Source organism: Sceloporus occidentalis, unplaced genomic scaffold, assembly GCF_023333645.1.
Source record: "Sceloporus occidentalis isolate IW3139 unplaced genomic scaffold, rSceOcc1.0.p SCAF_14, whole genome shotgun sequence".
In the NCBI taxonomy this organism is placed as follows: Eukaryota; Metazoa; Chordata; class Lepidosauria; order Squamata; family Phrynosomatidae; genus Sceloporus; species Sceloporus occidentalis.
The window spans coordinates 19445757-19469854 of record NW_028316994.1 but is presented as its reverse complement, the minus strand read 5'-3'; the positions used below and the strand labels follow the sequence as shown (position 1 = coordinate 19469854).

Genomic DNA, 24098 nt, shown 5'->3' with positions numbered 1-24098 from the left:
GGCTGGAGGATTCTGGGAGCTATAGTAGCCACAGTGGATGGAGGATTCTGGGAGTGGTGGTCCAGACAGAACCGCTGCGCCAAGCTCTGTGAAAGCCCCTCTCAGACACGCCTGGGCTGAAAGCAGAGGAGCCTTTTTTCCTGGGTCAGGCAGGGCTTGAGGGGTCAAAGGTCACATCAGCCGTGAGGTCACAGAGGGCCCCCTCCTGCTCCCAGGGGCCCTTAGTGATGGGGGCTCTGGCTGCCTGCTCTGCCCATGCTGCCCTGGGCCACCTTGGCCCTGGTGGCCCTCAATGTGGCCCTCTTCTGGCACCCGCTCCGGCCCCCAAGGGGCACCTGCCTGAGCGTGCGGATGGTGTGGGACCAGGGCCAGTGGGAGCGCCTCTTCCTGGCCCCCTTCCACCACCTGAGCGCCAGCCACCTGCTCCTCAACATGGCCACCTTCTTCTGCCTCGGGCGACAGATGGAGATGGAGGTGGGCAGCCTGAAGACCGGGGCCGTCCTGCTGGCCTTGGCCCTCCTGGGGAGCATGCTCTACCTGGCCCTCAACCTGCTGCTGGCGGCGACGACGGGGGACTCCTGGTACCGGGACCACTGCGCCGTGGGCTTCTCAGGTGCGCCTCCCACCGTCCCCAAAGCCCCACCGCCTGAGGCTAGCAGTGGCCAGTCCATCCGCTGATGGGACAGTGATCTCCCCACGTTGGCTGGGCAGGACAGCCATGAGGCTGGGAGAACCGCAAATGAAAAGCCCACGACAGCCAGCCCTCCGCATTCGTGGCTCTGGCTTTTGGGGATTTCATTATTTGTGAATGTGATGAATGTGTTCTCTCTAGGACTCTCTAGGTCAGTGGTCCTCAACCTTCCTAATGCCGCCATCCTTTACTGCAGTTCCTCATGTTGTGGTGACTACCAACCATCAAATTATTTTCGTCTCTCTTCATAACTGTAATTTTGCTACTGTTTTCTGATGGTCTTAGAGGACTCCTGGGAAAGGGCCACTTGACCCCCCCAAAGGGGTTGCGACCCACAGGTTGAGAAGCACTGCTCTAGGTCCTCCAGAGAAATCCTGCTGGATGTTGTCCACAAAGTTGCACTTAGGAGGACCTAAGGATTCCCAGAGAGAACACTCCTCTAGTGATTTTGTAGGTCCTCCAGCATGATTTTGTGGTCAAATTCTAGCAGATGTTGGCCGCAGAGTTCTGCTGGAGGACCTAGAGATTCCTGGAGAGGTGCCCTCCGGTTAAAATAGTCGTGTTTTTGATTTGCAGTTTTTCCACTTTCACGGGAGCCGTGTGCTCCTAACCTGAGTGAATGTGGAGGGACTGCTGTATTGTTTTTAACCTGGGAGAACACCTCTCCAGCCATTTATAGGTCCTTCAGTGCAAATCTATGGTCAACCTCTGCTGGACGCTACCATAGAATTGCGTTGGAGGACCTACAAATGCCTAGAGAAGTGTTCTCTCTAGGAATCTCTAGGTCCTCTGGTGAAAGTTGGCCAACTGGACGCTTGATTGCTGATGGAGAGGACATTTTGCATTAGTCCTTTGCCAGCCAAGGAGCCCTGCAAGACTGGGTCTTCTTGGTGGCTGCTCCCAGGCTGTTTTGAGTCCGTTTTGGGGGAAACAAATAGATGATGATGATGATGATGATGATGCCCTACATGGCTGGACCGGCTCCTTCCTTCTCTTGGCAAAAGCTTGTTTTTATTCCAGCAGGCTTTCAAAAAACAAGAGTATTTTAAAGAAAGGACTTTTAAGTAGGAGAGGCAGCCTTGCTGCTATGAGGAATATGGTTTCAAAAGTGCTTCCTATTCAGTTTAATTATACATGTGTTGATTTTTTTGGCTATAAAATATATTATTTATGGTTTAAATACATTCAAACATTATCCTTGGGGAATCACAGCTCATGAGGAAAGGGCTTCTAATAAGGTAAAACACAGTCTGCATTTGTGGTCCTTTTTCAAATGCGTGTGCTTTCAATTCTCAGGAAGGTTTAACTGTATCTTAAAATTTGACATATTTTGGTGATGTGAAGTTTTAGCTGTCTTTGTTCTGTCTTGAGTCTCAGGGATGCAGAAAAAAAGAGGGTGGTGAGGATGTTGAGATATCTTTTGATATTTTACCTTCATGGAGTCATGTTTTCTATTTTAATATGCTTTACCCCGACTGAGGGATGATGATGATGATAATAATAATACATTTCAATGTATAAACTCCCTTGAATCTTAGTTGGGAAGGGAAAATACAAATAAAATACTCCCGACTTCCGGCCATTACTATCCTCCTCCTCCTCCTCCTCCATCATGAGGTTCAGGGGCCAAGACCAGTTGGCCAGCCTCTGCTGTTTGATTCTAACTTGATCAGCGAAATGTCCCTCCAAAGCTTTCCTCTCTGAAGGCTGGTTTCCATCAAGGGACCCTCTCCCACCCTAAAGCCCACCTTGCCCTCAAAAAAGCCACACTTTCCATGCACCATTGTGGTTCTGTGCCTTCAAGCCAACCTCTCCCAGGGATTTCCTGCAATGCCTTTTCAGAGGGGTCTGCATTACCTTTCATGAGAAGTGTGACTTGCCCAAGCAGTTCCTGTGGCCAAGTGGGCACTCAAAGCCTGGTCTCCCAGAGCCATGGCCCAATGCTCAAAGCATGACACCACACTGGCTCTTGAGACTTATTCAGGGGCGGTTTGCTGATGCCTTCCTCTAAGGCTGACAAAGAGGGGGGCTTGCACCCAAGGTTGGGTTCTCTGGGCTGAGAGGGGATTCGAACCCTGATCCACAGCAGTCCTAGCCCAGCACTCAAACCACAACACCGCACTGGACCTACGTATTACGCACCCCACTGCCGCCTTTTGCAAAATTAAAAGGAACCTAGCAGGAGTCCCCAGTTCCTGGCCAATGCGGATGCTGAGGAAAAGTGAGGGTCAGGATGCCTCTCCCATCCTCCTTCTCCTTCTGCCTCCTTCCCTCTAAACACAGGGGTCCTCTTCTCCCTGGAAGCCATGGGCCGGCAAGTGGATCCCTTTCCAGTGGTAGCCATGGCCAACAGTGGCTTTGCCATCACAACCAGGTGGCTCTGTCTGCTGGAGTGCCTGATCCTGGCCGTCTTCAGTCCCAGGTAAGAGCATGGCGCTTGGGGGACCCATGTGAGGGAGGAGCATGTCTCTTGTATTGCCATCTTTTGATTTCCCCACCATTCTCATCTGTTCTGACCAGTTGCATCATTTCATGTTATGTCCAGCAGCCCAGCTGATTCTTTCTGGCTTCTAGGGGTGCAATAGTGCAGTCTGTTGCCACTTTCATGGCTTCATCCTCTCTAGCCCTGAAAGCCTTTGTTGTTCTCATTTGCAGAGAAGTTGGCTTTGACTTATGGTGACCTTCCCAATGAGAACAGAAAGGGATTTTGCAGCACCTTTGAGACTGTTTGGAAGAAGGTGTTGTATAAGCTTTTACAGACTGAGGAGGGAAATGGTGTCCAGGAAGGGCTTTTGGTTGGGGAGGAAGGCAAAGAGGGAATGGAGAAAAATAGGAATCACAGAATGGTAAGTTCCCCACCCTAAACTACAGACCCCAAAAAAACCGAGAGGAACGTAGTCACAGAATCCTAGAGTTGGAAGAGACCCCAAGGGTCAACCCCCTTCTGCCATGCAAGAAATCACAATCCAAGCATCCCCATTGACAGATGGCCATTTAGCCTTTCTTTAAAGACCTCCAAAGGAGACTCCACCACAATCTCTGATGGAGGCACATGGTAGTGCCAGTCTCTACTGCTTTGGTTGGACCTCACCTGGAGAGACCCTGTGTCCAATTCTGGGCACCACAATTCGAGAGGGATAGTGACAAGCCAGAGCATTTCCAGAGGAGTTTGACCAAAATGGTGGAAGGCCTCTTCTCACTCTAGGATTCTCTGACAGAGATTTCTAGACCACTGCCCTTATTGACTGGCTCTGGAAAACTACCATTCTCTGGGCAGAAAAAAGAAAATCTAAGTCCTCTGCTAAAGTACAAACCCCAGGATCTGCTTTAAATCCAGGGAAGGAAACCTGCAGAGTTTCAGATGCGGCTGGATGTAAATTCCTATGGCTCCCATGTTGCATAGCCAGTGATGAGGAATGTCGAGAGTTGCAGTCCATCAACAGCTGGAGCCTTGCAGAATTTTACCTCTGGATTGAACAGAAGCACATTCCTAGAGCTAATTTTTTACATGTACAACTTAATAATAAACCAACACCAAAGATATTAAGTATTTTTAAACCTTCTGAATCCAACCTGCCTCTCTCTCTCTCTCTGTCCCTCTCTCTGTAGGAGCTCTCTCATGGGCCACATCTCAGGCATCCTAGTAGGCCTGATGTTTGCTTTTGCCCCCTTCCGCTTGGGCATCGCCTGAAGCACCTCAGCTAAGCAGCCACATTGGCCACTGCGGACACCGCAAGAGACTCAGTCATCCAGCCGCCGGGCCTCAGATCCTCTCTGTACAATCCATTTGGCCTCCTTTCCAAAAAAACCCCCAAACATTCTGAACCATGAGTAGTGGTCTCTCTTGGGGAAACATCTGTGCCTAGACCTACAGCCTGGAGCTACATTGGGGAGGCATTTTCCCACCAGAGGTGGCTGTTTCTCCTGGAAATAAAGAGGAATGTGCAGACAGGGGAATGGAAGAATTCCTTCCCTATTTCTAGAAGACAGACATGTGGGTGCAAGTCGATGGCAGAGTCTTGGAAAAGAGGGGTTTCCCTCATCCTGAGGCCTGGTGGTGCAGTGGTTAAATGCCTGTACTGCAGCCATTCACTCAAAACCACAAGGTTGCGAGTTCAAGACCAGCAAAAGGGCCCAAGCTCGACTCAGGCTTGCATCCTTCCGAGGAGGGAGCTAAAATGAGTACCCAGACTGTTGGGGGCAAATTAGCTTACTTGCTGTTCACCGCTATGATCTTTGGAATAGCGGTATATAAATAAAACAAATTATTATTATTATCCTCTTCACGAAGAGGTAATGCAGGGGGCAGGAAAGGCCTGGAGCATCTCTTGGGCAGCTAGACCCAAAATGCCCCCCCCCCCAAACTCTTGAGCTCCCAGGCCTCCATCTGCATTCCTAACATCCTTCACCATTCCACAGACATTTAGGCAGCTGTTGTCTTTGCATTCCAGGCAGAAATAAAGCCAATCCCACAGGCTTGTAAGTCTCCCACCACTCAAAAAAATAATAATAAAAAATAATCCGTATGCAACTATTGAACACAAAGCACCAAAACCCACCATCCTAGTCCCACCAACAACATACACTTTGGCCTTTCCATCATCTCTCTCTCACGAATCAGAGATTTTGGTCAGACACCTCCAAAGATCAGAATACGGCCCCAAGAAAATGCCCATTGCACCCCACAATACAGTCGTTCACTAAAGACAGAGCTAAGAAGATATAGGTTGAGTCTCCCTTATCTGAAATGCTTGGGAGCAGAAGTGTTTCGGATCTGGGATTTCTTTGGATTTTGGAATACGTACACAATGCGGTCTCCTAGAGATAGGACCCAAGTTTAATGCAAAATTCATATATGTTTCACATGCACTTTAAACACAGCCTGAAGGTAATTTTATACACAATGTTTTAAATACTGTTGTGCATGAAATAAAGTTTGTGTATACTGAACCATCAGCCACCCATGAAACAAGTTTTGGTTTTGGGAATATTTCAGATTTCTGCCCAAGGGAGACTCAATCTGTATAAAGGGATCCTGTAGCCCCTTTGAGACCGAGGGGGAAAAATATTCTGGCCCCGGCTTTCCTGGCGTCTATTCCACCTCTTCGGATGCCTCCACAGAACCCATGAAAGCCGATGCTAGAAATGTCATTTTCACAGTCAGTCTCAAAGGGGCTGCAGGATTCCTTTATATCTCTTTATGTAGCAAAAAACTAAACACAGCTCTGTCTTGCAATAAACACAACACTGTTTTGGTGCGGGTAGCAATTTTGTTTTGCCATCAGAGATGGAAAGTTTGCCAGAAATTAATCAAGAAGACACAAAATCACTGTTGTTTTTAAATAAGATTTTTTTCCTCTCATATAGATTATTTATAGACATTTTGAGTGCAACACATTTTGTGTTTATATATATATATATATATTGTGATTATATAGATAGATAGATATCTTTAAAAATGTAGTCCGTATTTTTCTTGAAAATAGAAACTCCAGTTTTCCTTAAGGGAACAGTCCCTTCTTTCTTAGGGGAGAGATTTTGGGAGGTAGGGTGAGAACTTTTATCCCCCCAAAAGGGAGCCCCAGCTAGCATGAAAGACCTGGCCAGATAGGATATGGCAAGCCAACGGCGTGAGCTTTAAAAACAGCCAGAGAATAAAATGGTGCGGAGGAAGGATGTGCAAAGAAGTAGGACTACAGCACAATTTAAAAGCAAAATCAAGGAAGATTATTCTTTTAGCACAGCTGTGATCTTCTGCTCCCAGATACATTAAGATACAACAAGAACACTTTCACCTATTTTTGCCATTGTCCGCAAAAAATGTCTGGGAATTAAAAAAACTGACTTCTTACAACACTGGGTCAATTTTTCCAAAAATCCCAAGTAAGTGAGGACAGAAAATGTTGCATCGTAGAATTGCAAGATGGTGATGGTGGTAAGGAGGCACCTAAAATGGAACTTTTTGTAAGGTGGGCTCAGCAGGCACTGACTGCCTTGGATAAGACGAGGCCGATGGAAGACTTTGGGCTGGGCGCCTTGCGTTCCAGTTTCTTTTAAAGAGGGGTGAGAAATGGAGACACAGCAGCGAGGGAAAGAGCTGAGACTGTGTTTCAGCTGAGGGGTCTACGCTCAGAGAAGAGAGAGCTTAAACTCTGAGTGAATCTCATGGAAGAAAGGGGGGAGAAAGAGAGTTCTCCTCCACAATTCTTTGGCAATTCTGAGGACTTGTAGGCCTCCCCTGAGCTTTCAGAGAGTGATTCCAATTGGGACACCCTCCGGTTCATAGGGCAGCCCTAGAGGTTCAAAGAAGTACCCTGGGAAATACTAGGCATTGCCATCAGGCTCACAGCTGCCTTATGATGCCTGGAGACCCTCAGTGTGGGCCTGATGCTAATGCCCAGCGTTTCCCTGACTCTGGAGTCCTCTGCCAAGCCCAGAAGCCGTGGGGGAGGCAGCCAAAAAATGCATTTTCTGAGGAAAAGACTCACTGATCCAGAAGCTACATGGAGCCAGAGAAAGGCCCAGGTTGAGGTGTGACCCTTGGCATTTCTCTTTCTCTGGCACTAACCTTTCCATCACTTCTTTTCCTCCTCTGATCAGAAATGGGAACCGGGGAGCTGACTGACACTGAGAAAGGCCCCTCTTGGCATTCTGCTTATGTGCGGCAAGAACCAACCCCTTCTCCTGTTAGTGCAATAAAATCATGAAAGAAAAGAGTGGGGAAGGTCAGGGTATGTGGAGTGGGCTGGAGGATTCACAGGTGAATGGGCTCCCCCACCCACCCTGCAAGGTAGGCTTTGGAAGCTGTCTCTGTGGCCAGCATGGCTGATTAAGTGCAGGGGAAGGGAGCCCCGAAGAAGCCCGAGAGTGAGAAGCTGTTAAGCGCCCCCTGGAAGGATTGTGCAAATTAAACATTATGGTCTCCTGCCTTTCTACTGGTCATCTGGATACACCAACAAGAAAGGTTGCTGGGAGATTAGAAGGGGTGGTGTGTAAGGGGGAGAGGAAGAGCGCTGCACTCAGACATGCTCCTGGGTTGCTCAGAGATCTGATTTCCTTACTCCCAACATGTACTGCTTCTGGGTCTCAGGTAGGTACCAAGCGCCTTAGGCATCCACTGCCAGAGGGGCGGAAATCCTTCAGCCTCTTTTAGGCAGATTCTGGATCCCTATGACACCTTCCCTCCTCCCTGCTCCCCAGCATGCATCACTGCCTGCCAACTTTCCCTGGTTGCCTCAAGACCCTCACCATGCACTGTTTCTTTGGGGGAAGGGGGCATGCCCCTTCTCAAACACTGAAGATTTAGAAAGCACTTTGGACCTGTACCCCCGTCCAGGCGATGCAGGTTGGCAGAAGGGCAGGATGTTTTCTCCTAAATACGCTCAGAGGCAAAGTGCAATGGAGGTGGGGGGGTCTCTCTCCAGCATCTGAGAATACCAGCGCTATAAGAAAGGGTTGGTATGGGGGTGTTTTGATAGGGTGAAGGGGACGGTGGGCGCCGGGGACATCGGGGCCTGCGGGAGAGATGAGAGAGAAAAGAGAAAGTGAGCAAAGGGGCACCCTTTAACCGTGTCACACAAATGAACAGATTTTTGAAGGTTTAAAAGACCACCCTGCAGGGGAAAATACCTTGAAGGCTTGAAAATAAATTGTATTCCTCTCCCACTATCCCAAATATCCATACCAATGCAGCATTTTTATCAGGCCAACCAAAAAAGGTATCCCATAAGGGCTGCAATTCTGAATGGCTCAATTTGGCAAAGGGGGTCTGCCTACAGGGCCATGCAAGGCTGAGTCAGCCCTCTGACTTCATGAACAGCCTCTGAAGCCCCTCCAGCCCAAAAAAATCCCCAAACTTTGAACTTCCAGATGTTTTGGACCTCAGTTCCCAGGATTTCTGACAACTTGCCCAAGTTGTCTGGGGCTTCTGGGAACTGAAGTCCAAAGTTCCTGGAAGACTAAAGTTTGGGAATCACTGCTCTAGGGTGTCAGGGGCAAACAAAGGAAAACAAGAACTCCCTTAGCCATCAATATGGCACAGAGTCCCCTGTTTTCATTTTAGCATCCCTTGGGTCAAACTGAGCAGCCAAAGTCCTGGAGCTTTTCCATGCTCTCCCAACTCCAAGGGGCATCAAAATCATTTGGGATGAACAGACAGGAGGCATTGGGTGGCAAGGAGGAAAAGAGCAGGTGGAAATGGGAAGTGCTTACCACAAAAGGGTTGGTAGAGATGCCAACTGGCTGTATAAGTGGCCTCTGTGCAGCTTTCGGTATGGGAAATCCACTAAAAGGAGACCCTGAAGAGAGAGAAGGGAGTCAGGGAAGAGAAGGAAGTGGTTGTCACCGTTTGGAGAAACAAACTTAGAGCATTCTGCCCTCTCTTTTGCACCCAGAGGACTTGGGGGGGGATGGGGGACTCAAGCCCAAGTGAAGGGCCTTGGGGTGGGGAAATAGGTAAGGTGCTACATCCAAACTCTGAATGAAGAACCAAGGGTTTTTTGTGGGTTTTTCGGGCTACGTGGCCATGTTCTAGAAGAGTTTCTTCCTGATGTTTCGCCAGCATCTGTGGCTGGCATCTTCAGAGAATGCTTGCCTGGAAAGGAGCTGGGTATATATATTGTGTGACCTGGAAAGGCAGGAGTGATTTGCATGTGTTCCATTAGCAACAGAACAACAAATATGCAAATCACTCCTGCCTTTCCAGGTCACACAATATATATACCCAGCTCCTTTCCAGGCAAGCATTCTCTGAAGATGCCAGCCACAGATGCTGGCGAAATGTAAGGAAGAAACTCTGCTAGAACATGGCCATATAGCCTGAAAAACCCACAAAATACTATGGATGCCGGCCATGAAAGCCTTCGACTTTACACTGACTGGTTTGGGTTCTCTTCTGAGTTTCTCCCCTTTTATCTGCTTTTTATTGGGACCCATTTCAAGTCATCCTTGAGTTGGGGAAAAGGCCAAACAGACGTGAGATAGATCAACAAATGAAAAAGGGCTCTCTTGTGGCGAGTGACCATCCGCTTTCCAAAGCCCTGCTTCTTACCGCCATTTTGCTGGGTGAGAACTGCTTGCGGAGGGAAGAGGGGGGCTGGTGGCTGCGGTGGTGGCTGTTGCAGTGGGGACCCAAAGACCCCCGAAAGTGGGGAGGAAGAGGAGGAGAAGCTGCTGGGTGAGCCCACCACGAAGGAGGCACCTGCAAAAAGAGGTCCAAGAAAAGCCCACCATTCCTCTGCTGTCTCCTTTCAAGGGGACCCAGGAGCCCTGGCACCCGCCTGACCCCAAAGCAGTATAGCCATTATCACTTGAGGAAAGGCTGCAGCCTCCAACCCGAGTCTGTCCCCCAAACCCTGTGACACAGCAGCCCTCAGGGGTGCCTCCTGCTACTCCTGTTCTAAGTGGCAGAAGCCAAGCAACTGGAGATGTGGAGAGATGTATATGCTACCCTTGAGTCACCAGCAAGGCTGGGGGACTGTGTGGTTCTCTGGACACTCCCAGACTGCATTGCCCAACAGCCCATTGGGGGGAATGTTGGGAATTGCAGTCCAGAATCATCTGGATTGGATCCTGCCTGGTTGAAGGTCCGCTGGGACTTTGGGGTCCTTGTTAGCAGCTTTGACAACCATAGGGCATAACATCTTCAAAATGAGAGACAGAGATAGACACAGAATGGTGTTGTTCCGTGTTCTCAAGCTGGTTCTCACTTGTAGTGACCCCACAAACAAAGGACCTCCAAGGGACCCTGTTATTAACTAAATTTGCTGTGCTGAAGGCATGGATGTGCCTTTAAGTTAACTCCAAGTTATTCCATTTCCTTGCTTTTTCTCAGCAGGACTTCTTCAGAGGAGGTTGGCCACTGCCTTCCTGTCAGCCTGTGACAGTCACCCAATGGGCTTCCCTGGTTGAGTGGGGATTTGAACCCTTGTCTCCCAAACTCCCACTCCAGCCCTCCCAAACTAGTATTCCACACTGGCTCCAATATGGTGACCCTCTCCCAGAGTATTCTTGGCAAGATCTCTTCAGCGGAAGTTAGCCACTATGGCCTTCCTCTGAGGTTGAGAGAAGAGTGTGACTTGACCAAGGTCACCCAGGGGGTTTCCATGGATGAGCAGGGATTCGAACCCTGGCCTCCCACAGTCCCTAGTCCAATTCTCAGGCCATGACACCACACTTGTTCCATTGGCATGTGCCTTCATCATGTCAACTCCAACGGATGGCAACCCTTTCCTAGGGTTTTTATTTTGGCAAGATTTACTCAGAGGAGATTTGCCCTCATTAGCTTCTTCTAGGACCAAGACAGCTTGACCTGCCCAAGGTCACCCAGTTGTTTTTCAGAGGTCAGAAGGGATTCAAACACTGGTCCCCAAGAGGTCTACTCCACAACATCACACCCAACCGCTGGTCCTGACTAGAACAGACCCATGCGATCAACCACTGATTGGCTTAAGTCAACATTTGTATAAATCTATGAGTCAACTCTAGTCGGGACCAGCAAATAGGTTTCTATCTGCTATTTTTCTCCTAGAGAACCTAAACCAGAACTGGGAGTCATGTGGCCTTCCAGAGTTCAGCTCCCAGCATTCCTTACCACCAATTATGTGGGTTGAGAGAGATAATGGGAGTTGTAACTGAAGAGCCCCTGACCCAAATGAGTCATTCCACCCTCTCCCCTGGCATACCCTCCCCCCGGAGCAGGGTACCAGGAGGTCAAGGGAAAGAAGGGCTTACCTGGACCCAAGCCATTGGTCTGGAAGGGGTTAGTGGAAGGTAGGGTGGACTGTGTGATGGCAGATGTGGCAAAGGGGTTGGTGCAGGCTGGAAGAGAGAGAGAGACAGAGAGCGATGGAGAATTGGCAGGTGGCACCAGCAAGGGCAGAGAGCGCTCACCCTCAGGGGTTAGGAAGCAAAGCCGCTACTTACCTCCGTAGGCAGGAGCTGGGCTAGGCGGGGGCAGGACAGGCGACTGGCTGAGGGGCCCAAAGACACTAGCAAAGAGAAAACACCAGTTCAGCACCAGTACGAGCAAACACCTGGGATGGCCCTCAGCAGAAGGACGTCTGACCTCCAAAGCGGAAGCAGGAACCCTGCAGAGGCCACCCAGACCAATCTGGGTGTCTGACCCTGGTCCTCTGGGTGTTTTGGACTTCCATGCCAGCTGGGGCATCTGGGAACTGACGTCCAAAACCTTTTGAGCCATTGAATTGGGTGAAGGATGTGCAACTTGTGCAGGTCTGGGGCCCAAGTTCTCCAATTGCAAATAACGGGAGGGATGAGGACTTGGAGGTGACAGGAAGCCCTAATACAGACCATGGAGAATAGAAACCTATTTAAAAAGTGAACTGCTGCTCTTGGAGGCTGGTTTGGGGGAGTTTGGAGGGATGAAGGAGCCACAGAAATCTTCTCTGGGGACCATGTGTCCAACCTACATTGAGAGCAACCCACCCATCTTAAGGCAGATACACAACTGACCACTGGTTTAATCCAGACCATGATGTGTCATGGGCATGGATTTAAGGCACTACAGAGATAAGAATGAGTTGCTTAAGCAAGGAAGCCCAGCTACAAGCTGCTGGTAAAGGCAAACTGAAAAGGCCCAAAGGAACAAAGAAAGAGAGATTCATTCCTTGACCCCCAACCTGCCACACAAACCTTCCAGATTCCCTGGGAGAGCCTCTAAATTAAGCATCAAACAAGAAGTTAAGAAATACAGCAGCCTGAGTGTGTTTCTAGCAGGCAGGGTTTGGAAAAGGGTGGTTTTCCTCTCCCCTTTTTGGACTACAGCTCTCAGAACTGCCCGGGGCAGCAAACTCCAGAGACTAGCCTGACCTTCAAAAAGACCTATCAAATCATCTCTGGGCAAAGCTGGGCCTCCGCTAGAAATGTTTGAAGCTCCTCAGGAAGAACATTTAAAGAACAAAACCAACCAACAAGATTCTGGGTGCCCTAAGAGAAATTCCTCCTCCTCCCACCCAGCCTCTGCTTTGGCCTCATGACCCTCTTAATAGCCCACCACGCCTCATTCTCACTTAAGGGCCATTAAGAGGGTGATGAGACAACTGGGGAAGGTTGAGGGAAACTACATAATCGTAAAACATGGCAACCAGATGAATGACCTCACCAAGAGAGGGAACTCCTGAATACTCAGGGAAACAACGCTAGTATATGTTTAACTCTTCTTTTCTTTAGGATGCCTTGCTTTTCACTTGTGACTTGGCTTTAAAACGAAATGTGTTAAGCACAATGTTGTTTTGAATTGTGGCTGCTGCAACTGAGAGGCACTACCCTTATTTTGCTTGCTCTTTACTGAACGGATATTGCTGTTGTCATGACTGTCACGTCGTTTCTGTCATCTCTGACTTATGACACCCTTCTGAAATTAAGACCTCCAAGAGACCCAGTCTTCACAGCCCTGAAAAGTCAGGGCATAAGCTGTGTTTTCCTTGATGCAGAGAATTCATCTTTTAACACGGTCTTTTTTCCTACTGCGTTCTGCTTTATCAAGTATTATAATCTTTTTCCAATGTGTTACTTCGTCTCATGCTATGTCCAAAGTACAATAGGCTCAGCTTGGTCATCTTTGCTTCTACTGAAAGTTCAGCCTTGGTTTGCTCTCAGACCAATCGATTTGCTCCAGCACCACATTTCCAATGAGCTGATGTGCTTCTTGTCTACCGCCATACAAACCCAATTATTAATGATATGCTGATGTTGCACTTGTTAAATATTTATGTTCTGCTACTGGTGTTTGGTCTGTTGCAAACCACTTATGAGTGCGGTTTTTGTTTTTGTTTTTTTGCATTGCCATAAATGGAGGGTCTGTTGGGAGTCTGACATCCTTCTATTCACACAGGTGGAACAAGCGCAATGCCTCCCAAGATTGCTGTTCCCTGCAACGTACAGCAAGAGAGTGAGAGCGTCTTGTAAACCAATCAAACAAAGGCAGATCAAGGAAATACCTGCTTGGAACGCCACCCAATCTGAAGGCCCCACTCATGTCTGGAATGCCAACCCCAGGCTGGGTGGCAGGGGACGCTGGGAATCCACCCATGTGAGTGCCACCTGCAAGGGGGAAACAGCAGAGGAGAGGGCATGGGTGGGACAAACCTAGGCTGCATCCACACTGGAGAAATAACCTGGTTTGGCACCACTTCAACTGCCCTGGCTCAAGGCTATGGAATTCTGGGGGTTGGAGTTTGTTGTGGGGCCCAGAGCAGAGCCTTTTGGAAAAAAACAATAGTTCTGGATGCCTCAAGGACGGTGGCCCCAGCCTACCCAGTGGATTGCCTTCCTTTGTGAGCAGCTACTTTTCTGGAAGGAAAAAAGGGGGACCCCAGCAGAGGCCTCAGGGCAGTGTGTTACCTGTTATCATGGGTGGACTCTGGAAAGGGCTGTGGGTGGAGGAGGCCCCATCTCCAAATGCCACGGATGCCACCGGACTCCCACCAAAGGCATCAAAGCTGGTGAAGGCAGGGTGGGCTGGCCCCTGGCCTGAGAGAATAAGGGGAAGAAGAGGAGAAGGTCAGCTGGGAAGGAGGGGAAACAACCAAATGTAGCCACAAAAGGCTCTTTGTTAATGGCCATAAGAGGAACTCCTGGTGGACCATACCAGAGGCCCAGTCATCCTGCAAAGGCAGTGAGAGCCCCTTGGAAAACCACTAGGAAGGGACCTGCACCAACTCTTGCCTTCTGATGCAGATGCTAGGACAGAGGGTCTCAGAACAAGAAGGGCCGAGGCAGCCATCCTGACCTCCTGCAACTGACCAACTCCTTTGCTCAACCCTCAACATGCATCTGTCCAGTCCCCTTGGAAAGCCATCAAAAACAGTAGACATTTCACCTTGGGCTGGCCAATTCCATCAGTTAATTATTATTCACTGTGTGAAGCCATCACCACCCCTTTTGACTGTTATCAATTGTATGAGCCACTATTTCCATTGAGAGATCCCTAACATACCATTTTTCTGGATGGGGAGATAAGAATTCTTTCTACCCAGCCTCTTTGCTTCCACCCCATTCACAGTTTTGTAAGCCTTCCTCATGTTCTCAGAGGTCCCCTTTACAAACTAAAAAGCTCTCAAATGTAGCACTACCCGCATGGGAAGGCACTGCTCAACCAACAAAGCTGCTTTTCAAGGCAACGTTTCCAGGGACTAGACAGGGGGACCAGAAAAGCCCCTTGTATGGATGCACAGGAATCTCCCTGTAATGGCATGCAAGTCAACTGACCTTAACACTCTTCTCCCATGTGAGAGACCTACCCAGTGTGAGCCGTTCTCCTTTCGAATCAGGATGCTACTCACCCCCAAAGGCAGGGAAGGCTGTGAAGGCAGGTCCAGGCTGTGGAGCAGCAAAGGGGTCTCCTCCGATGTCTGCCAGGAGGTCTACACTGGCTTTCTTGGCTGGCTGAGGGACCTGTGGCTGGGCTTTCTCTAGAGTCTAAAAAACAAAGCCCATCAGCCCAGAAAGCCAGGGACTGAATGGGCCCCCAGGGTTGCATTACACTCATTTATGGAGAGAGAAAAATGCTCTGTGCCCAGGGAATAATCATGAACTCAACAGCTCTCCTGCCAACCTTCCAAGGGGATGAACTCCTGCTGTCTTGCCAGCTGCCCAGAGCCTGGCCAGGCTTAAACACAAACAATGGCATCCACTGTGTTTGTCTGAACCCATGTTCTGGGGCTTGCCACTGAGGGGAGCTAGTGGGGAGCTGGCTGGTGAATGGGAGAATGGAAGGTGATGAGACAACTGGGGAAGGATGGGGGAAACTACATAATCGTAAAACATGGCAACCAGATGAATGACCTCACCAAGAGATGGAACTCCTGAATACCTAAAAGAGTTTCTCAAGGACCTGGAGAATTTTAGACTCCTTATCCTTCCCCCAATTTTACTCCAGCCTTCCCCAACCTGGTCCCCAGCAGAGATACCAGAATAAGTATGGGATAATTGGGATAATGGGAGATGTAGCCCAACACACCTAGAAGGCTGGGTCAGACTCTCCCAGCCAACAGAAATTTGGCTGTTAGATTGTGTTTCTGACAATGGAAGGGCAACTTGGGCTGGGTTGGCCAAAGAAGACAGGAAGAAACCCCCTGCCCCACAGCAGCTCATTTGAATCAGAATGGTGCCCACCTGAGCAGGCTTGGGTGCTGCAGACAATGGCCCAGAATCTCCCAGTAGCGTCTTAGCCTCTGCAGTGGAGCTTTGGGAAGACAGGGAGGGCAGGCTTTTGGCTTGCTCTGGGGAGACATACCTGCAGAAGAAGCCAGAGAAGAGGGTGAGCCACCAAGGATGATCTCCAAGCCCACCTCCCACCCCTCGTCTTTTACACTCCATTTCTCCTGAAGCTGACAGTTTGAGACCACAGACTCATAGAGTTGGAAGAGACTACAAGGGCTATCAAGCCCAACCCCCTGCCATGCAAGAAATCACAATCAAAGCATCCCCGACAGATGGCCAGCACCATCTCCTCCTGTAAATATCCACTTAGTCCCTGGGGCCACCTCACGAGGCCCTTCTATGAACCCCCAAAATGTAAGGGGAAGCTGGCGATAACGAGAAAGAGGGTCTTATCAGCAGTGCTACCTCAGGTTTGGAATTATGAACATTAGGAAGAGCTTGCTGAAAGTAAGATCTGTGTGACAGTTGAACAGATTACTACCTTGGAAGAAAGTGGTAGACACCACTGTTGGAGGCTTTAATGCACAGGTTGGCTGGTGAACTCTCTGGGATACTTTAACCATGAATCCCCTGCTCTAGCAAGGGGCTGAATTAGATGACCTTTAAGGTACCTTCAACTCCATGAATCTATGAATTCCTTTCCCTAAAAGGATTGCCTGGCACATACAGTATTTTGTGAACTTTTCAGTGCTAGGTTTGTTGCTGTTGTTGTGTGCCTTCAAGTTGTTTCTGACTTAAATTGACCCCAAAGCAGCTTTAGCATGTGGTTTTCATGGCAAGATTTGTTAGGAAGCAGGGGTTTCCATGGCCTTCCTATGAGGCTGAGAGAGTGTGACTTGCCCAAAGTCACCCAGGGAGTTTCCAGGACTGAGAGGGGATTTGAACCCTCATCTCCCAGAGTCCTAGTCCTACATCCAAACCACTACATTGTGCTGGCTCTCTCCAAATGTACTCATCCGGCCTTTTAGCATTTCCATTCCAAATGTGCATTTGTGTTTTCAGAGTCCCGTGCTATTGCTGCCCTCTGCTTTTAGTTCTGCAATGGTTCTAATCCATATTGATTTCTTGTTGTTTTACTGTATTTGAATAGTTTCATGGTTTTGACCTTTCTTTGTGGCCCACTGGCAGAATTTCAATCTGCAGGGGCTCTTGGGTAATATAGAAGTAGAGGAAATAAACCGAATATGAAAAGTGTGGAAAGTAAATCCAATATGTCCCAGTTTACAGAACTTAACCTGGCCAGTAGATTCCTAGGTTCCACAACGACACAAGCCCCAGAGACTGACCTCCTCACTCCCCCCGCTCTCATTTTCTGCCTCTCTCTTTGCTCTCACCATCTCTTCTTCTCGTATTTCTCTTGCAGGAACTCCTTCACTTTCTGGGGGTCCTGGGAATCTGGTAGCAGAGATGTCCGTGAGTCGAAGGTGCCCAACCAGATCTTGCGACAGGCCTGTGGGGAGTAAATGCATGAAGCAGGAGTATAGCCGGGAGGACAGAATTGGAAGAGGAAAGGCAGATCAGGACTCCGTTGTTTTTTTGGACAGAGGGGACCCTGAAGAGCTGGAGAGAACATGCTCCACCACCGCCCCTCTCTGAAGTCTCCCGCAAAAAACCCTTCTCTGTAACGTAGGGAAATTCTGAAGCAGGGGTCTATGAATGGGCTTCAGGTGCTCTGTGAAATGGGTAGGAAAAATATGGGCTTTTTTACTCTTTGATCTCCCCTGTTACTTTAGATAGGGTAGAAATTGAGTCTTTAGCAAGGGTTGACTGCAAATCTTTTTTGTTCCAGCTTAGTCTATGAGAAGGAAAAAAATTCCAGTGCAATAAAATTAAATGGTATGGAAAATGTTGTTTGCAGATATTTCTCTGGGCGTTCAAGGAGGCCCTGACCACTCCAAAACTATTAAGAACCACTGTTACAGTGCTACACTGCTTCTCACTTGGCTATTTTGCCTCTTTAAAAATGGAAATTTCTTTTGAGAGTGACATGTGTACCACAAGCCAGGGAAAATTACTTTTTTGGACTATAATGCCCAGAATCCCCACTGACATCTGGCCTGGTAACGCCAAGACCAGGCTGGCCTCCAACTCACCTCGTTCCCACGGTTCTGGAGGAACTGGACTTCGCTTTCCGTGAAGGTTGTCATGGAGATGGATTTGACCCGGTGAGGGGGGTTCAGGCCACGGCTGCAAATGGGGGGGGGGGGCAGGGAAGGAGGAAAGAAAGGCGTCAGACAGTTACATAGCCACAGACTAGAGATCCATGGCGCCAAAGCTGTTCTTGGCAACGGAAGAAGAGGAGGAGGTGGCCCACATGGCAAAAAAATAATAGACTTAGCCAGAGAAAGTGGTTTCCCTCCCCTCTGATTTCAGGGACCTGCTCTATGTTGACAGGAGAGAAAGACCCTGACTGCTGGGACATGGAGACATAACATGCTTCATTTCCTTGAGCGCATGAATCCCTGGAGGAACCCATGCCCTGAGGTAAGGGTTCAGATGCCAACTTTGCCACCCGGCACCCCCTCCACACAGCCATCGGCATGGTCATGCCCTTGCTCCTCACCCCTCTGAACTGCTGACACAAGGGGTTTTCCCCTGTTCCCCTGCCAGTGGCTGTCAATTATTTAAAGGGCTGAAAATCAAATATTCAGAGCGCCACTCAGGGGAGGCACTGACACGAAAATGACCCCCGCGCCATGACCAGAGCCAGGAGAGGGAGGCTGGCAACTGCCATGGACAGAGAACAGGAGAGGAAAGAGAACAAAGGAGCCCGAGGGTCTTGCTCCAACCCTTACCTGGTCTGCTTCCAGTTTTTAAAAATGATTTTCTTGCTTTTAAAAGTGAATGCTGTTTTGATATGATAACTCACTTAATTGTGTTGCAATGTGAATCGGGTTTTTGTTTTAGCTTGGCTGTAAGCCGCCTTGGGTCCCATACTGGGAGAAAGTTATTATCTGCCACCAAGCTGACCCTGACTTACGCCCCGCTAAGAATCCCTCTGGACATCCCCAGCCCTGCTCCGGCCTTGCAAAGCCAGGGCTTCCTTAGCTGAAATCAATCCACTTGTCTCTTTTTACTAATTACCGCCTTCCACTTTCCCCGGCATTATCATCTTTTCTAATGAGTCACATCAACTCATGATCTGTCCAAAGTACAACAGCTTCAGGTGAGTAATCTTGGCTTCCAGGGAGAGTTCAGGCTTTATTTACTATTGCATCTATTTGCTTGGCTTTTTGGCAGTCTGTGGCATCCACAGAACTCTCCTCCAGCATCACATTCCAAATGAACTGATTCTCTACTGAGATGGCAAGTGGCAATATTCAATTTTTATTCTATATAATCAATATCTAGTTCCTTAAATGAATAATAGAAAAAGGCCCCCAAAGGGTGAACACTACCAGTCTGCTTTCTTTGCCGTCCAGCTTTCATGACAATACACAGAATTCAGAAATACTATGGCCAGGACAATTCTGACTTTTTTATTTCATAATATGTCTCTACACCTGAGGACCTATCAAAGTTCACCCACAGCTATCCTAAGATGGGATATAAATAAATCAAAATCCATGCCCTTGACCCAGAAAGTGAGGAGGGGAGGCTTGTCTGCTCTGAGACCTCCAATCCTTGCAAAGAAGCCACTGGTGTTGACCATAGCTGGCTTCTGCATCAGGGACAATTCACCACCAAAGGGAACACTGTCCACCCGCTTGCAAGGGGCCAGAAGCTGCTGGCCACTTGACCATTATTGCACTAAAGAAGTACACTCCAGAGTCTGCTGCCCAGGTCCAAGGCATTACACCCATTCCCTTCTCTTTACACAGCATCCAGGTGAGGTCCTCAGTTCCAGACACGTCTGTCTTCCTCCTCCTCCTCACACCTTAAGAGCAGACTTCCCAACTGCAACTCCCATCTTCTCCCCAACCAGCACCTGGACTGCACCAGGCTGAAGGAGTATTATTAGCATTAATTTCATATTCTGCCTCTCCTCACTATTGGTTTCCAAGGCAGCTTCCAAAAGGACAAATAAATTCAGTTAACAACAGTTACAAAAAGAGAGGTAACGTATTAGAAGTTTTTATTTAAAAACAATACTAGAATTAAACCTTTCAGAAGAAATCTATTAAAAGACAAAAGATCAAAAGCATCAGAAAGATACATCATAAAACAGCAGACCCTTAAAAACCCTGGCAGTGAATTCCTAAAAGTGTCTTCGAAGAGAAAAGTTTTTGCTTGCTGATGGAATGACGGCAAGGAGGGAGCCGTCCAAAGCCTGGGAGCTGCTGCCGAAAAGGCCCCGTCTCCCTTGTTCTCACCAAGCAAACCTTAGAAGGTGATGGGACCAAGAGAAGGGGCTCTTCCAGAGATCCCAGACCCCTTCAGACAGCCTTGACTTGAGCTGCAAAACATGTTTTTAGAGCCACTGCAGATGGAAAAGTCTGGTTTTGTTTCAGCCATGTATGAATTAACATACAACTGCACCAGTTAACTATGGGAAGCTATCAGACCTGAAACCCTTCAACACAGACTCAACTGCTTAGCCCTCCTCACTTAGGAAGAATAGTTATCATGGTGGCTCTGGTAAATATTGGGAAGAGTGACTTTTTTACGCTAACTCCCAGAATCCTCCAAGCCAGCTTTTCCAAGGAATGTTTCTGAGCTCCGAGTTCTGGTCCTTTCTCAGGTCATGTCCAGAAGCCCCTGCTAGGAGATTTCTGTTCTCTGCCCCAAATTTGTGAAGTGTTGCAAGGTGATTCTAGCACTCTTTGGGATTTATATGAAGCTGCTGGAGATCTGGGGGTCTGACACTACAATGCAGCTCTACCTCCCATTCACACTTTAAAAGCTCAGTAGGATCAAGTGGAAGTAGTACCAAGATGGGTGGGAGAGATTCAACCTAGGAAGGAGGAGGTTCTGTGGGTTGGAAAGTTAGCAGATCTGAACAGTAGCATGAAACATGGGCTACAGTTTAAGTCTGGAAGCCACAGGAGGAACAAAATGGAGCTGACCACTTGCTAGGAGCCATGCAGCCTAGAAAAGGGGCTCCAAGTTTGTGTCAACTTCCCAGTCTACCAATTAATCTTCTGGGTCCAACTCAAAGCCTTAATCTTCACAGATCTAAATTTTCTGCAAAGAAAATGGTTAGAAAGACTAAACTCTTCACCTCTATAATCCTGCTTGCCTGCTAAGATCAACTTGATTAAGTCGGCAAGCCAAGCAGACAGGGCCTCCTCTGTGTTGGCATCGAAAACAAGGGACTTCTCATTTTACTGACAGGCCCTCCTCTGTCCATGCATTTAGGCTAGCTCTGAAGACCGTCCTTCATGGATCCCTTGGATCATGGATCCAACTGAGGCTGCAATTAGCATGCACCAGACACCACAACTCCCCAGAAAGAGTCGGGATGCGACGTCGGGGGACAGAACGTCTTTAACATTTCCGTTGCATCTCTTTCTATGTGAGAGAAAAAACTTTTTTTAAAGCAACCGAGAAGGCTACAGGTGGAGACATATTAATATGCTATTCTTATTTATTAGAAATCTATGCTGGTATTATTTATATTAATTATATTAGGTCAATAACATTACCATTAATATTATATATTGATCTACTTATGGCCTTCCCAACAGTTGTTTTGTGCTACTGATTTATACCTCATTGAATAGATTAGAATGGTACTTTGGGCATTCTTTGTTGTCAGCAGCCCTCAAGCGGGCCTCAAGGTGACCCTTTGGGTGAGGCACGTCCAAGGCCCCCATCCTCCAACGCTCTCCTTTGGTCCGGCAGATTCAGGCCAGTGGCCTCCCTGATCGAATCTATGCATGCAGCCTTCCTTTCTTTCTACTGCCGTCCACCTTTCCTAGCATTATGGTCTTTCCTTGTGATTCGTTTCCTCTCATGATGTGTCCAAAGTACCACAGCCCCACTTTTGTCATCTTGTTCAGGCTTGATCTGTTGTTCATCAACCCATTTCTTTGGCTTTTTGGCCATCCATGGTATCTGCAGCACTCTTCCCCAGCACCACATTTCCAATGAATTGGTTTTCTTCCTATCCGCTTCCTTCTCTCGCAGCCGTACGCAGCGATGGGGAATGCAATGGTTTTTAACGATTCTAATTTTAGAACTCAGCTCTACATCTCTGCTCTTTAGGAGTCTATCTAGTTCTTTCATGGCTGCCCTTCCTAATCCCAGTCTCCTTCTGGTTGCAGTCTGTTTTCTGGTCTATGTTTGAACATCCCGCTAGATGCAAAATAAAAGCTAACAGAATGTGTGCCAAAATGTCAGAGCAGCACCTGTTGCGCAGAGCTTGGGGAAGTTACTTTTGGACTACAACTCCCAAAACCCATGATAATAATAAGAATAAGAATAATACATTGTATTTCTATTTCCTGCCTCTCCCTGCGGATCAAGGCAGGATTACAGCAATCAAGATACTTCAAACAAACAAAAACATATTAGCTACATACAATAAAACAATAGCATTATTATCAATACAATACAATTAATTGACTCTTCCTAAAAACATGCAGCACTAACAGAGGTAAGATGTTTTACAACAGGTTTGGTGGATAGGCTCACCGGAAGAGATCCGTCTTCAGTGCTTCCTTGAAGGCATCTAAGCTGCGAATGAGGAGGATCTCTTCCGGCAAACCGTTCTCTCTGGGAAGTTGTTGTAAGCCTGGTTTGTACGTGGACTAATGATTCCTTCCCAGATATCCTGAGGGTGCGGGGCGCATTGTGTAGGGAGAGGCGTTCCCTCAAGTAACTCAGGCCCAAGACATATAGGGATTTAAAGGTGATAACCAACACTTTGCATTGGCCCTGGAAGCTAATTGGCAGCCAATGAAGAGATTTTAGTATTGTTGTTACAGTGGACCCTTGTTATACGCTGGGGTTTGGTTCCAAGATCCCCCGTGTATAACAAAATCAGTGTATGCTCAAGTCCCATTAAGTATAATGACATAGCAAAATGGTGTCCCTAATAAAAAATGGAACATCAAGGTAAATTTATACTTTTTTGGAACATTTTCAAACCGTGAATGCTTAAATCCGTGTATAAAAAATCCGTGTATAAGAAGGGCCGACTGTATATGGTCTGACCTAGATGCTCCACTGACCAATCTGGCTGCTGCATTTTGAACTAGTTAAAGCTTCCAAACTTGGTACAAGGGTAGCCCCATGTAGAGCGCATTACAGAAATCTAAGCGAGAGATTACCAGTGCGAGTACCACTGCTTCCAGGTCCTTTCGGTCCAGGTAGGGGTGCAGTTGCCGTATCCACCGAAGCTGGTACCAAGCGCTCCTAGCCGTGGCATCTACTTGAGATGACAACTGCAACTGCAAACTTTGTCCTTTTGGGGAAGGGTGACCCCGTCCAGGACAGCTTGCAAACTTCCTTGCCATGGCCACTTGTAGTCCCAAACCAGTCCTCTTGTCTGGAAAAGTTACTTTTGGACTACAACTCCCATAATGCCTCAAGGAGTCTGAGCTGCAGTTTAAAAGCCCCACCTACTCATTTCCATATGCAAACTCGGCCCCGCCCACCCCGTCTTAGCTCCGCCCATCGCAGTTCATACATGTTCCTCGCGCCCCTCCCACTGCGGCTTAGCCCCTCCCCTCCCGCTGGCGTCACGTGCCCCAGGCCCGCCCACCCGCCACTCACAGCGCCCCGGAGCAGGCGGTGCAGACGAAGCTGCCGATGGTGATGTCGACGTAGGTGACGCCGCGCTGCCCGCACTCGAAGCAGAGGCGGCTGGCCGGCACGGAGCTCACCAGCTCCCTCACCCGCCGGGACCACACCTCCGACTCCGAGTCCCGCGGGGAGCCGGGCTTCCTCGACCCGGCCGCCGCCATCCGACCTCACCTGAGCTCCTTCAGTCACTGCCGCCGAGAGTGCGCATGCGCATGCGCAGACGCGGCCGCCTACTCCACGCAGCGCATGCTCTGTTTGGGCCACCCTTACTGAGTAGTCTCCTCCCGTCTGGACGCCGCTGCGCATGCGCACTGGGATGTGGGGTTCGCGGCCTTATTCCGTCGCGCGTGCTCAAGAGTTACGCAAGGAAATAAAGCAAACACCTCAAGCTATTTACAGATGGGGGAGGGAAGAGAGCCGCTGTCCGCGCATGCGCGTCGCGCTCGCTCGCCTTCAGAGGCCAGGCCCCTCTCTCTGCGCATGCGCGGCTTCCTTCCCACTTTAACCTCAGGTGCGAGCCTTTCCCGCCAAAACC

General features: G+C 48.7%; 2 protein-coding genes across 4 annotated transcripts; one reads left to right on the top strand and one right to left on the bottom strand.

Annotated features, from left to right (window-relative positions):
* The first annotated feature begins 255 nt into the window (after positions 1-255).
* Positions 256-4697, top strand: LOC149304401 (rhomboid-related protein 4-like). Its single transcript, XM_089480205.1, has 3 exons — positions 256-613; positions 2975-3113; positions 4301-4697. Exons 1-3 carry the CDS (start codon positions 256-258, stop codon positions 4380-4382), a joined length of 579 nt encoding a protein of 192 aa, XP_089336331.1. The 3' UTR covers positions 4383-4697.
* Positions 4698-6974: 2277 nt separating this feature from the next.
* On the bottom strand, positions 6975-23753 carry AGFG2 (ArfGAP with FG repeats 2). Of its 3 annotated transcripts, none has more exons than XM_089479635.1 (12): positions 23534-23753; positions 17968-18061; positions 17209-17324; positions 15827-15947; positions 14995-15130; positions 14054-14182; positions 13651-13753; positions 11615-11679; positions 11423-11509; positions 9741-9890; positions 8903-8988; positions 6975-8205 (listed from the first exon to the last, which is right to left on the bottom strand). In XM_089479635.1, the coding sequence occupies exons 1-12, from the start codon at positions 23722-23724 to the stop codon at positions 8134-8136; spliced, it is 1350 nt and encodes a 449-aa protein (XP_089335761.1). In that variant the 5' UTR covers positions 23725-23753; the 3' UTR covers positions 6975-8133. The 3 variants fall into 3 exon arrangements, with proteins under 3 accessions (XP_089335761.1, XP_089335762.1, XP_089335764.1); XM_089479636.1 differs by lacking the exon at positions 23534-23753 and adding an exon at positions 23089-23381; XM_089479638.1 differs by lacking the exon at positions 9741-9890.
* Between the last annotated feature and the right edge of the window lie 345 nt (positions 23754-24098).